Source organism: Mus pahari, chromosome 15 (assembly GCF_900095145.1).
Source record: "Mus pahari chromosome 15, PAHARI_EIJ_v1.1, whole genome shotgun sequence".
In the NCBI taxonomy this organism is placed as follows: domain Eukaryota; kingdom Metazoa; phylum Chordata; class Mammalia; order Rodentia; family Muridae; genus Mus; species Mus pahari.
The window spans coordinates 77353450-77366300 of NC_034604.1; the positions used below are offsets into that span (position 1 = coordinate 77353450).

The 12851-nt window shown below is 44.0% G+C and overlaps 1 protein-coding gene across 1 annotated transcript in view; it reads right to left on the reverse strand.

Annotated features, from left to right (window-relative positions):
* Nucleotides 1–6058: 6058 nt before the first annotated feature.
* The window catches only part of Cndp1 (carnosine dipeptidase 1), a 35045-nt gene continuing 28252 nt past the window's right edge, over nt 6059–12851 (reverse strand). The window contains exons 11-12 of the mRNA XM_021215038.2: nt 8043–8190; nt 6059–7004 (exon numbers count right to left, since the gene is read on the reverse strand). Of these exons, the coding sequence (XP_021070697.1) occupies nt 6908–7004; nt 8043–8190 (245 nt within the window). The 3' untranslated portion in view covers nt 6059–6907. The remainder of the gene's footprint in view (nt 7005–8042; nt 8191–12851) is intronic.

Here is a 12851-nt window from a genome sequence, read left to right on the forward strand (position 1 = left end):
GCTCAAGAGGAAGAGGCAGCGCTGTGAACTTCCAGCCAGCCTGATCTACAGAGTTAGACCCTGTCTCAAATGGAACAGCTTTCACTACTTGCAACATGCAGAGACTAAGTGTCAGTGGAGTGCTCAGCCATAAGTGCAACATCTGTGGTGGGCCCCTCCCACCAAGGTTCAAAGGTCACCACAGAAAAAGGGGTGGAAAGTTTGTAAGAGCCAGAGGCTGGGAAGGACCGGACTAAAACAGTGTCTTTTGGAAATGATGGGACTACTGCACTCAAGAGTTCACGGCAGCTGTGCTCATCTGCACAAGACCCGCACAAGACCAAGCCAGCCAGCATTCTACCATGGAAGGAAAGACTGTGAGCTCTGACCTCTAACTAAGGAGCTATGGACAACTTGTGGGTTCTGAATAAGAGAGATTCAGTTTTCTTTAAAGGTACAGCTCCTAATAAATACACCGCACCACAGTGGGTAACCTCACACCCAGGAGGGTATGGGCAGCACGGATTGGTTGTACACGTTACTAAACAACACCTGGGGTCAGGGGTTAGAGCAGGCATATCGGCAAGCACCTTTACTTGAAGAGCCTGGTCGCCAGAACCTGTAGAAAATTTACTAATCTCAGTCTAGTTAGGTCATCATTTAGTTGGTCACAACCACTCTCCTGAGAGACAGTACATCACATGACGCATTGCGTTCCCCTGTCACATGGCGCATTGCGTTCCCCCGGCTGAAGAGCATCAGTGGGTTGTGCTGCATTAACGGCAGTTGTTTAATCAGTACTTTAACAACGCCATGCTTTGTTTCTTTTGCTACGCTGAGCAAGCAATTAAATCCCCTTCCTTTCCTCCATCCTTAGCTGGAAGGATCGAACCTGCTTCGTCCCGTTGTTTAGGCAGAGAATGCAGTCTTGTGTTTCCCTCTGCGGCTCTGCTTTCCAGAGCCCCGCACCCACATTTTTACCTGCTGAAGGATCCCAGATCTCTGCTTTCTGGCTCTGAAAGTGGGGGTGTAGATAGACTTTAAATAGCTCCATTTATTTGATAATAATAATTTACAATTTGAGAGGGAGGTTGGTCATTCCTGGTGACTAATTTTACAGTGTCATCTAATGTTCGAGTTCCCTGTCACATTTTTGTTATTACGTCCAAATGCCTACTTAACGATAACAGTGCAAATATGTATGTTAAACACCCACTCTAGAATTTTAAATCTTAGCTCTTTCTGAATGTGTTTTGGTGAATTTCAATGTGGGAGGTGATATAATTTAAAACTTTATATTTTCTACTCCAGTGAAAGGCATAATTTCTCTGACATATTTTTTTCCCATCTAGAATAAGGAATTACACTAGAATAGTGTTTTAAAATAAGATTTGTCGACATGATGACATTTTTTTCTACTCTTCACTTCTACCCAAACTAAAATAGTTCAGGAACATTTATTTACTTATTGTAACTGCTAGGAAATTATAGTCATTACATCCACCATCACTTTCCTTATAAACCACATCATTTCATCGCTGTAGAAAACCTCTTGTGTTTCTGTCCTGGTACTTTACCCATCAGCAAAGCTTTTGGAGCTGAGCAAAGTACAAAAGCCACGAGACGCAGTCTGCCGCCCAGGGTCTCTCCTTCAGAAGAGCCTTTCTGCATTGTTGCAGAGTGGAGGGTTGCCTGCACACTTTGCTAGAGATCTACAATATTCAGTGTGAACTTGCAGAAAGGGAAAAACAAATAAGTAGAAGCCTTTAGCCCATGGCATTATAACAAATTAGAGCTGGAGAGATGGCTCAGCGGTTAAGAGCATGGGCTGCTCTTCCAAAGGACCTGGGTTCAATTCCCAGCACCCACATGGCAGCTCACAATTGTTTGTAACTTCAGTTCCAGGGGATTTGACCCCTTCACACAGACATTCATGCTGGAAAAATACCGATGCACATAAAAAATAAAATGAAAAAGTCAACAAGTTATATTATACCTAACCATGCGCATAATAACTTAGAGACAATTATTCTACATTGTTTTACATAGTCAAGGTCTAAAACATAACTTAATTCATTAGCCATTACATATTCAAAATAGTCAAACTTAAATAGGAAAAAATACTATTTAAAATATTTAACATTTGGACCTGAGGATGTGGTTTAGTGGCTAAGGGCACTTGCTGCTCTTCCAAAGAACAGTTCAGTTCCCAGTACCCACAGGCAACTCAATCACTTTTACCTCCAGTTCCAAGGGATCTGGTGTCCTCTTCTGGCCTCCACTGGCACCTGCACATGTGTTCATGAACATGCAAGACACATACAGACACATAAATAAAAATGTCTTTTAAAATATATTTCATATGGAATTCTCTTACTACTAGACATCTAAAGTGGTGTGGCATCCTGTTTACTAAAATAATGATAATAAAAATAATAATACTCAATAGTCCTCTGGCTCTATCAGACAACAGAGTTTGGTCAGGACTTTGGTTGTAGGTGAAACTACCCACATAAGTAAGAAATCAAACAACACAGGATTTCATTTTCTAAGCCCTTCTTATTTCCAGCAGACTCTGATATTTCATGTGGCATTTACGAGGAGGCAGACTCAGCTCAGGTTGTTGACCTCATGGATGACATAGCAGTCTTACCCAATATGATGATTACTCAACAGGACTCTGAATTGTTGGTTGGTTGGTTGGTTGGTTGGTTGGTTGGTTGGTTGGTTGTGAAATCTGCCAATGTTGAAATGTTGGCATCCATTGAAGAGTGCTTAGGACATTGTGGCACTCATGTGTCAGGGGACTTGCCTACCCAGGCTCCTCTGTTGGCCTCTGTTGGATGATTGTTTCCTTCAAGTTGGGCAAGGTTATTACTGTCTTAAATCAGAGTAGCTGTGATAAGCCATATGAGACCCCTGAAGCTCCCCAGAGCTAGGTAGGACCTATGAATGTAGAAAAGGAAGAGACAAGAGGCTCTTTGGGACTTGCTGGCTAGCCAATCTATCTGAATTTTGGAGCTCCAAGTTCAAGAGTCTTCTTAAAATATAAGGTGGAGAAGAACTGAGGAAAATCCAACACCAACCTCTGGCCTCTTCATGAATGCACACAGATGTGCACACATACCTGCATACACACACACACATGTGTGTGTGTGTGTGCATAGATGAACACATGATTACTGCTGGACCAATGATGGCTCTACAGGTAAAAGTGCTTGCTGCCAAGTCTGATGACCTGAATTTGATCCCCATCATGGTTTGAATAGGAATGTGTTTAAATGCTTGGACCATAGGGAGTGGCACTATTAGGACCTATGGCCTCATTGGAAGAAGTGTGTCACTGTGGAGGTGGGCTGTGAGCTCAAGCTTGGCGCAGTGTGACATACTGTCACTTTCTACTGCCTGTTGATGATGATGTAGAACTCTCTGCTCCTCCAGCACCACATCTGCCTGCTTCCCACCATGATGATAATGAACTAAACCTCTGAAACTGTAACCCAGCCCCAGTTTTCTTTATAAAAGTCACTGTGGCCATGATATCCCTTCACAGCAATAAAATCCTAACTAAGACAGTCCCCCAAATCCACAAGGTAGATGGAAATAACTGACCACCCCTAATTTGTTCATGTAGTGATACATGTGTACACACACACTAAGCTCATGTCTGTAAAACAATGGGAAAGAGGAATATGCAACCCCCAGAAATTAGTGTGAATATCTCTGGAGGAGGGGGAGAATCAGAGAAGCCCCTGAGACCACTCTTAGCTGTTGAGGAACTGGGAAGGTTAGAAGGAAAAGGTTGTCAAGACCCAGCTAGAAAGGGAGGGCGTGAGGCTGGCGGAGTGAGTGGAAGTGACCGTGTAGAGACCGTGTAGAGATGTCAAAGATCACTCAGCCGCTCTAGAGTCTTCTGCTGGATTTGAATGACACTTAATCTTCAGTGTGACAAAAGCTGCTGGTGGGAAAGCAGAAACCAAGAAGGAACCTTTGTTATAAGTCAACAAAAGGTAAAGCGGCTTGGGCTTGGAGCTACAAAAGATGATAGTAGAAATACAAGAAAGTGGTGGCTTTTGAGAAATGGAATTGACTGGTCTTTACGGAAGATAGATGCGAAGGAAGTTCCAGGTGTTGTCATTATATGGCCCATGGCCCATTCACCAAGATGCTGCCCTCCAAGGAGGAAAAAGTTGGGGGTGAGTAGGTGTTTCCATGATGGATGGATGATTAGTGAGTCTAATATGAAACAGGCAGAAGACCAGGGGATCTGATTCTCAGATGAGGAAACCAGCTGGACGCTCTGCTAATACGAAAACCATGGGAGGGCTGGACATACCTCATGTGAGTGAGAAGGAGAGGGCTGGGGTAGAACCTCTGTGTTCCCTGCCTCAACCCCCTCTCCCAGCTCCTCTGGAGAGGCATGGAACTTTTTGCACAGTCCAGTGGACACTCACAATAGATTCTCAAAGAGTTGCATTCTATTTTTATGAGTGCAGGATGGAACCCAGACATTCCAAATCCACCGTATTTTCCTCTAGTACATCTATGATGTCCAACTGGTACTCAAGAACCCCTAAACTTGACAGTAGTGATACATAAGTATACTACATCTACTAGTTAAGCTTGATACGTTGCTCTCTTATGATACAGTAAGGTTGCACCTGATTGATATTATGGTGGTTTGAATAAGAACGACATCCCCCACTCTGCTGCTGCCACAGGCTCATATATTTGCATGTTTGATCTCCAATTGAAGAACTTTGGGGGAAGGATTAAGAGGTATGGTCTTGCTGGAAGAAGTGTGTCAATGGCAGTGGGCATTGAGGTTTCAAAAGATCATGCCAGGCCCAGTCTTTCTCTCTCTCTCTCTCTCTCTCTCTCTCTCTCTCTCTCTCTCTCTCTCTCTCCCTCCCTCCCTCCCTCCTTTCCTCTCCCCCTCCCCCCTCTCAGGATGTAGCTTGCAGCTGCTTCTTCAGCATCTTGCCTGTCATGTGTGCCACCCTGTTTCCCATTATGATGATAATGTAGTACCCCCCCCCAAACTGTAAGCAAGCCTCCATTAAATGTTTATTTTTATAATAATTGCCATGGTCTTGATGCCTCATCATGAGTGAAAATGTTACACCATGCCCCAGGGTAGGATATAGTGAATGATCACTTAACCTATGTGCATATATTTACCTTAAAATTTATTGCAAACAAATATTTTAATGTTCTCTACCATCAATTTTTTTCTGCCTGCTTATAACTAACTGGCTGATTGGCTTGACCAGTAACCAGGATGATTTTCTTACCCTTCTGTATGTATAATGAACTTTAATGATATCCATTTTTAGGATCCCACATTACAGCCAGGCTGTGGCTGCCACATGGCTCAGGAGGGTGGAAAACTGGAAGAGATTCACTAAGGAGTCCACCCTGACCACCGCTGGCAGAGAAACATGAACTCTGGACTCTGACACTGCAAGATTCACATTTCCTAAGTCCAGTTTTTTATTCTCCCTCCTTCTCTCTTGTATGTTGAGTAACTAACCAAGACAGTGTTGGCCTCAAGAACCTGAAGGGATGAGAGTAAATGAGTATATTCATTGTTCAGTCTCACACTGATTGGCTAGACTGGCTGTCCAGGGACACTGTGGAATCTGATGACTGCCTGGCCCCAGTGCTGGGGATATAAATGCTCGCCAATGCACCTAGCTATGCTGTAGGTGTCGGGAGTCCGAATCCAGGTCCTCATGCTTGTGCAAGCAAACATGCTGCCCACTTTGTCATGTTCTCAGCCAGCCGCTTTTAAAGAGAGATGCAGATCTGAAAACTGACATTCCAACAGCAAGCAGATGGAAGAAAGATGAAGGAAAACAAGTTATGGAATGTTTTTATTTGGAACCAAAAGAGAAGCATTTAAAATAAACCTTCTAATTCTTTTCTATTAACGTGATTTGAATAACTAATTTATAAGAATTGGATTATTTATATACACTTGACTGTAAAAAAAAAAATTAGCTTTTTGTAATGTTTACACCATCAAGCTCAATCAAGCCAAACAAGATAGTTAACTAAAATGATTAATGGATGCAGATTTAGTTGAGAGCTTTAAATCAAGAATGTCTTGCTGATGTCAGGGTTGATTACAGGTTGATCTCCATCTGATGCCAGTGCTGTTAAAAGCCTTAAGCAATTCAGAAAAGCTCACTGAACAAAATTCCAATGGGGTGAGAGAAATTCCCATCAGGGTGTATTTTTCTGGTAGAGTGGTGGGTGTGTGCATGTTTGCAGGAAGGGGGCTTTACTGATGGGGAGGAAGAATGAGAGTCAGAGGGGCTGAGCAGGTGGCATCAATCACGGTAAAGCTGAAGAAGTTTGGAATTAAAGAAAAAAAAATCATCTTTGCACAAGGATTCCAAATGGTGTGAGGCTATGAATATTGATCATTTAGCTTCAGAGTGTTCAGGAATACAGAGGGAAAAAAACAAAACTAATGAAGGAGAGGCAAGAAGTTATTACAGAGACATGCCCTAGAAACTCTTCTAAAAGTGAATCCACAGGGAAATCACTGTAGCCAGTGGTTGAAGCCACCACTTCCGTTATTAAGGGAACAGAGGTGAAGGTGACTCAGGTCCTGCGACCCTGGGTCTGATTATTTGGGGCCTGGAAAGTGAACTGGAGGGTTAAGCCAATGGAATTGAAAGTGAGATTCTAATGATGGAAGAGACAGCCCACGTGTACTAGAAGGTTGTCTCAGCCACTGCAGTGGATCCAGGGACTAATGGTCCAGGTAGCTGTGACTTGTGGAAGTTAAGTGACTGAAGCACTGTTAAAATATCTCCAATGTCTGTCTGTGCCTTCCAATCCTTTCATTTTCCACATCTCCTGAATTTTCCCAACTCCAGCTTTGCCCAGGGTCTGAGGGGGGAGAGCTGCCGGTGGGTCAGAACACATTGGAAGGCACCTGGTGTCCTGGATGCTGCTTTGACAACTCCAGGAAAAAGGCAGCGAATAATTTCGACCCCTGTATGTAGTTCCACCTATCAAAAAGTAAGAACAAGGAAACACGTTTCCATTCACATGAAGAAGGAAAAGCACCCAACCATGTCCATGGAAAAATTGTACCTGCTACAAATCCTATCAATCTAAAGTACTTAGCATGCTTCTGAGAGTCCCAGGATCAAAGTTGTTCACAGAAGAAAAATGACATTATTATTATTAAGAAGATGATATTCAGATGTGGTATCCAATGACAAATCTCAGCATTTGGGAAACAGAGGTAAAAGGATTGTTGCAAATTCAAGCCAGTCTGGTCTGCATAGATATGTCCAGGTAAGCCAGAGGTATAGAATGAGATTCTGTCTCAGAACATAGAGAGGAAGGAAAAGAAGGAGAAAGAGGAGAGGGAAGAGGAAGAAGAAGGAAGAGAGAAACAAGAAGGAGAAGGAAGAGAGGGCAATTAATCCTGGACTCAACCCCCCAAATCCCTGTTATCTTTGTTACCCCCTGCCTTAGCCTCTTTGGGTGACAGGATTCCTGCCGAGCACAGCCTCACCTGCCTTTCCTTAGTTTCTCACCTTTGACATGGCAGGGATTGAAGAATCAAACATTCCTGTTTATCCCTCCTTAGGAGGTTTATATAATCCAAATCCATACATTGAATCCCTCACCCTCAATGGGACAACATAGGACTGAGGGCCTTCCAGTGAGAAGATAATTACATTTAAGTGATCTTTGGGGACGTCCCATAATCCCATGGGCTTGATGAACTTATAGGGGAAGAAGCACTGGAGCCCCTTCCTTGCCTCTTGCAGGACCATCCCTTTCTCCTCCTCCTCCTCCTCCTCCTCCTCCTCCTCCCTTCCTCTCTCTCCGCCTCAGCTCTAGTCCTGCCACATGGGGAACACAAGGATGGCAGTGGTCTGAAAAGAGGCTTAACCTGGTGTTCCCAACCTAAGGAAATGTAGGGAGCTAAGCCTCTGGCTTTAAGGCACCACCAGGTCTGTAATTGTCCAGTCTCACACAAGGCTAGCGGACAGGCCCACCTGGAGCTCCCCGCCCTCACAGGGTCCGCTCACCTGTTGATCTTCTCGTTCTGAGAGTGTTCTCCGTCGTCCACAGCTCCAAGCGGGAGCATCATCACACTCTTTTGTGTGATAGCCTGGAATATTTTGGCAATTGGAATGGTTGACCCATCCTGGATCATATCAGGATCGACTCCAAACACTAAAACACAGGCAAAAAAAAAAAAGGCACTAGAATAAATCATGACAAGACTGTGAGTACAGTAATGTGTGCTTTTCTTTATTTCTTTGGGGTCTTGCCAAGTAGCCCAAGCTGGCATGTAATTCACTATATAGCCCAGACTTCTGTCAAACTCAAAGTTCCCTGCTTCCCAGGTGCTGGCCATACTTGGCTTAAAATTTTCATTTTGAAGCAAGGTAAAATTTTTAGAAATTGCAAAGGTAGCCGGCACAGCATTTCTGTATAGCACCAACTCTGCTTTGTTCATATCAACATCTTATGTAACTATTGTGCAACCACCAAGAATCAGAAACTAACAGTAGTATATTTTTCTTTTTTTCCCCCTTTCCTTTGTGTTTCTTTGTTTGTTTGGGGGGTTTCTTTTTTCTTTCTTTCTTTCTTTTTTTTTTTCTTTTTTTTTTTTTTTTTTTTTTTTTTTTTTTGCTTGTTTTGGATGGGATTTTATTTTAAAATCACTTTATTTCCTGATCTCTTTCCCCCCCCCCCCCGCCACCCTCTTCCCTCCTCCTCTGAGAGAGTGGAGGCCCCCCCTAGGTATCCCCCAACCTTGTACATCAAGTCTCTGTAGGGCTTGGTGCTTCTTCTCCCACTGAGGCCAGATAAGATAACAGAGTTGGTGAAATGGATCCCATGGACAGCTTTAGGGACAGCCCCTCCCCTCCCCCCACCTGGTTGGTTGTTCAGGACCCACTTGAAAGCTGAGCAGCATACCTGCTACATATGTGAGGGTGGAGGGGGAAGGGGGAGCTAGGTCCAGCCCATCTGTGCTCTTTGGTTAGTGGTTCAGTCTCTGAAGGCCCTCAAGGACCCAGGTTAGTTGACTCTGTTGATCTTCCTGTGGAGCTCCTATCCCCTTTGGGGCCCTCAATCCTTCCCCCAACTCTTCTATAAGAGTCCCCAAGCTCCATCCTATGTTTGGTTGTGGGTCTCTGCATCTGTCTAAGTCAGCTGCTTGATGGAGCCTCTCAGAGGACAGCCATGGTAGGTTCCTGTCTCCAAGCATAACAGAGTATCATTAATAGTGTCAGGGATTTTCATTTGCCCGTGCGATGGGTCTCTGGTTAGGCCGGTCATTTGCTTGCATTTCTTGTAGGCAGGACAAATTTTGGATCCAAAATTTTGTGGGTGGGTTGATGTCCCTATCACTTCACTGGGGTTCCTGCTTGGCTATAGGAGGTAGCTTCCTCAGGTTCCATATTCCCACTGCTGTGAGTCTTAGCTATGGTCGCCCCCATTGGTTCTTGGGAGCCTCCCTTATCCCAGGTCTCTAGAACATCCTCAAAATGCTTCCTGCTCCTGACATCTACAGATTTCCATTCATTTTATGGCAATCTCCCCGGGATAGGGTTCCTTTATGTAGCCTTGGATGTCCTGGAACGAGCTCTGTAGACCTCCTGGTTAGTCATTGAACTCACAGAGATCTGACTGCCTCTGCCTCAAGAATGCTGAGATTAAAGGTGTGCACTAGCACTGCCTGGCTTAATAGTGGTACCTTTTATCTACTAATGTTGTAAGACTTTTCCTGGACGGAGGTGAACAAACCTTTGCGCATTCTAACCACTGCACCAACACACCAGGGGATGGGGTGGGGGATCCTACCCAAGTCTAGTCTGGTGCCCCAGTGAGTTCAACTGGTGTTAGGTACAGGAGCATGAACAGCAAATGTCCCCTTACACCAGGAATTGTTAACCATTACATCTACTCATGGAGAAGTGTGACCTCTTACCTCCACTGTGAAGGTTTCCTTATGGCCTGCCTTCTGCCACATTTCCTCCTTCCACATAGAAACACGAGTCTCCCTAATACTGCAAGGGTTTTCTGCTAATAATTATAGTTGACTTTAAGGGAGGAACCACTGTGTTGGGCATGGAGGACAAAGTTCTCCAACAGATAACTGCACTCCAGACTTAGCTAACATACCATTCATCTTTCCTCCTCCCTATTCCTGGATCTGACAGAACCCCACCAGCCTTGTGTGGTTACAAGTTTCCTCAGTATTCTCTCATCTTTCACACCCTTGTCCCTTTTACAGGGTACCGATCAGCTGTTTTACAAGATGTACCTCAGTTTGATGTAGTATCCTGTTTTCCCATAACTGGAAAATGTTATGCACATTTTGACAAGATTCAAAATGATATGCTTACACCTTATTGTTCTAGTTTCATTTCTGTGGTGATAATATTCCTGACAAAGACAGCTTAGGGCAGACAGGATTATATCATCTTACAATTCCAGACTACAGATCATCATTGCGGGGGAAGTCAAGGCAGGAACTTCTAACAGCTGCTTATGTCCCATCCACAGTCAAGAGGTGGAATAAGTGGCCAGGCCTGGTGGCGCAGGCCTTTAATCCCAGCACTTGGGAGGCAGAGGCAGGTGGATTTCTGAGTTCGAGGCCAGTCTGGTCTACCAAGTGAGTTCCAGGACAGCCAGGACTATACAGAGAAACCCTGTCTCGAAAAACCAAAAAAAAAAAAAAAAAAAAAAAAAAAAGAGGTGGGATAAGTGTATGCACGCATGCTCACTTGCTTGTTCAGGACTGCTGCCTATGGAGTGGTGCTACCCACTGTGGACTGAGTCTTCCCATATCAATGAGCTTCATCAACACAATCCCCCATACTCACTCCCAAAGAGCAACCCAATCTAGGCAATTCTGGGTTGAGACTTTTTGTCCAGGTGATTCTCGGTTGCATGAAGTTGACAGTTAAAGTTAATCATCAGAATCATGAATTAAATATTATGGAAGTGGAGTTTTGTTGTTGTCATCCTATGGTGATATACATTAATTTAGATGTCCTTACTTATCAACCTAATGTCATTATTTTTTTCTAGTTTTCAAGGTATCTCATGAAGTACTTTCAGCTGCTGCCCTTGGCACTAGATAGAGATTAGCTCAACCTCTCGCTCTAAGAAAAAGTTGCCAGCGGAGAAGTGGAAATGGCAAATAAAGAAATGAAGCAAAGCAGGCCACCTCCTCTTTTTAAAATTAGATCTATTTACTTATTTCATTTTATGTGCATGTGTGTTGTACCCGTTCCTCTGCGTGCATACCACAAACATGCCTGGTCCCTACAAAGGTGGGAAGAAGGTGCTGGACCCTCTAGACCTGAAGTTACTGACGGTTGTGAACCATCCTGTGGGTACGGGGAATTGAACCTGGGTAGCTACAAGAGCAACAAGTGCTGTAAACCACTGAGCCATCTCGACAGCCCCATGTCCCCTCTCCTTACTCACAATGGCAAGTGAGAGTGTGGATAAAAGTCTTGTTGTTAGAGCAGCTTTGCTCTCAGTGGCTAACACAGTGCTCTTTAGCAAATGTCTCTATAAACCTTCATTTCCTCTGCTACCTGAAGACTGTTGGCGAGGGCCACAGGAGGTACCAGGTAAGAAGCCTCCTGTGCACACAACACTGTGCCCTGTGTGCTGGCTAATTTTGGCCACTTGCCAGAGGCCAAAGAGTGTCCTATGCATTCCAGCCAAAGTGTTTCATAACTCTATATGGTACCTACCTTTGCTGTTTCAAGCGTGTCATTTCTCAGTGGCATTCCAATTGCCTTCCTGACTCTTCCCCTTTGACATGTCACTAGTGAAATATCTGTTAACAATCGGATCACCATGAATGACACTATAGGAGAGCATGGCTCTAAATCTTGGACTTATTCTGTGGTTTTTTTCAGGTCTGTGTCCCTCAATCCCAGCAGAGAGTTTATGCTTCAAAAAGGCTGGAGGGATGGCTCCGTGGGTAAAAAGACTTACTGCCCTTTTCAGAAGATCTTGGTTCATAGCACATACAGGGTCTCATAACCATCCATAGCAGCAGCTCCAGGGGATCCAATGCCCTCTTCCCACCTCCAGTTGTTGGACATATGCAGTTACAGGCAAAACACTCATAACACATAAAACAAAATAACTCTAAAGAATTGATAGAAAAGGTCTGGGCTTCCCTATTTTGTTCAGTCCACAAGGTTGGAGGTCTTAGTTCATCTTCCATATATGCAGCAATCTGTCTAGTAAGGTATTATTGCCATGGAAACAAAGACATTGGCTATTCCGACGGAATGGACGTGCTAGTGAGGCAGAGAACAAGCTTCCTTCCTCTATACCCTTAGTATAGATTTCCAGTAGAAGGTCTAGCCCAAGATAAAGGTGGATCTTCCCACCTCAAAGACCCAGGCTAGAAGTGGGTCTTCCCACTTCAAATTATTTAATTAAGAAAAAAAATCCCTTACAGATATGCCCAGACATTTGGGTTTTAATTAATTCCAAATATAATCGACAATCAAGAATCTCCATCAATCCCTTTTGTGGGAACCTCATATTTATGGTCATATGAACTAAGCAGTCCAGCTACAGACTCAGAATGTGGTGAACTGTAACCAGAGCAGAAATTAGGTTATCAAACCTAAGTAAGGGTGTATCCATGACTGTAAGTTATTAGAGAAAATTGTATTCATTCAAAGCGCAACAAAGGGGGCTGATGAGATGGCTCAGTGGGTAAGAGCACCCGACTGCTCTTCCAAAGATCCGGAGTTCAAATCCCAGCAACCACATGGTGGCTCATAACCATCTGTAACAAGATCTGACGCCCTCTTCTGGAGTGTCTGAAGACAGCTACAGTGTAC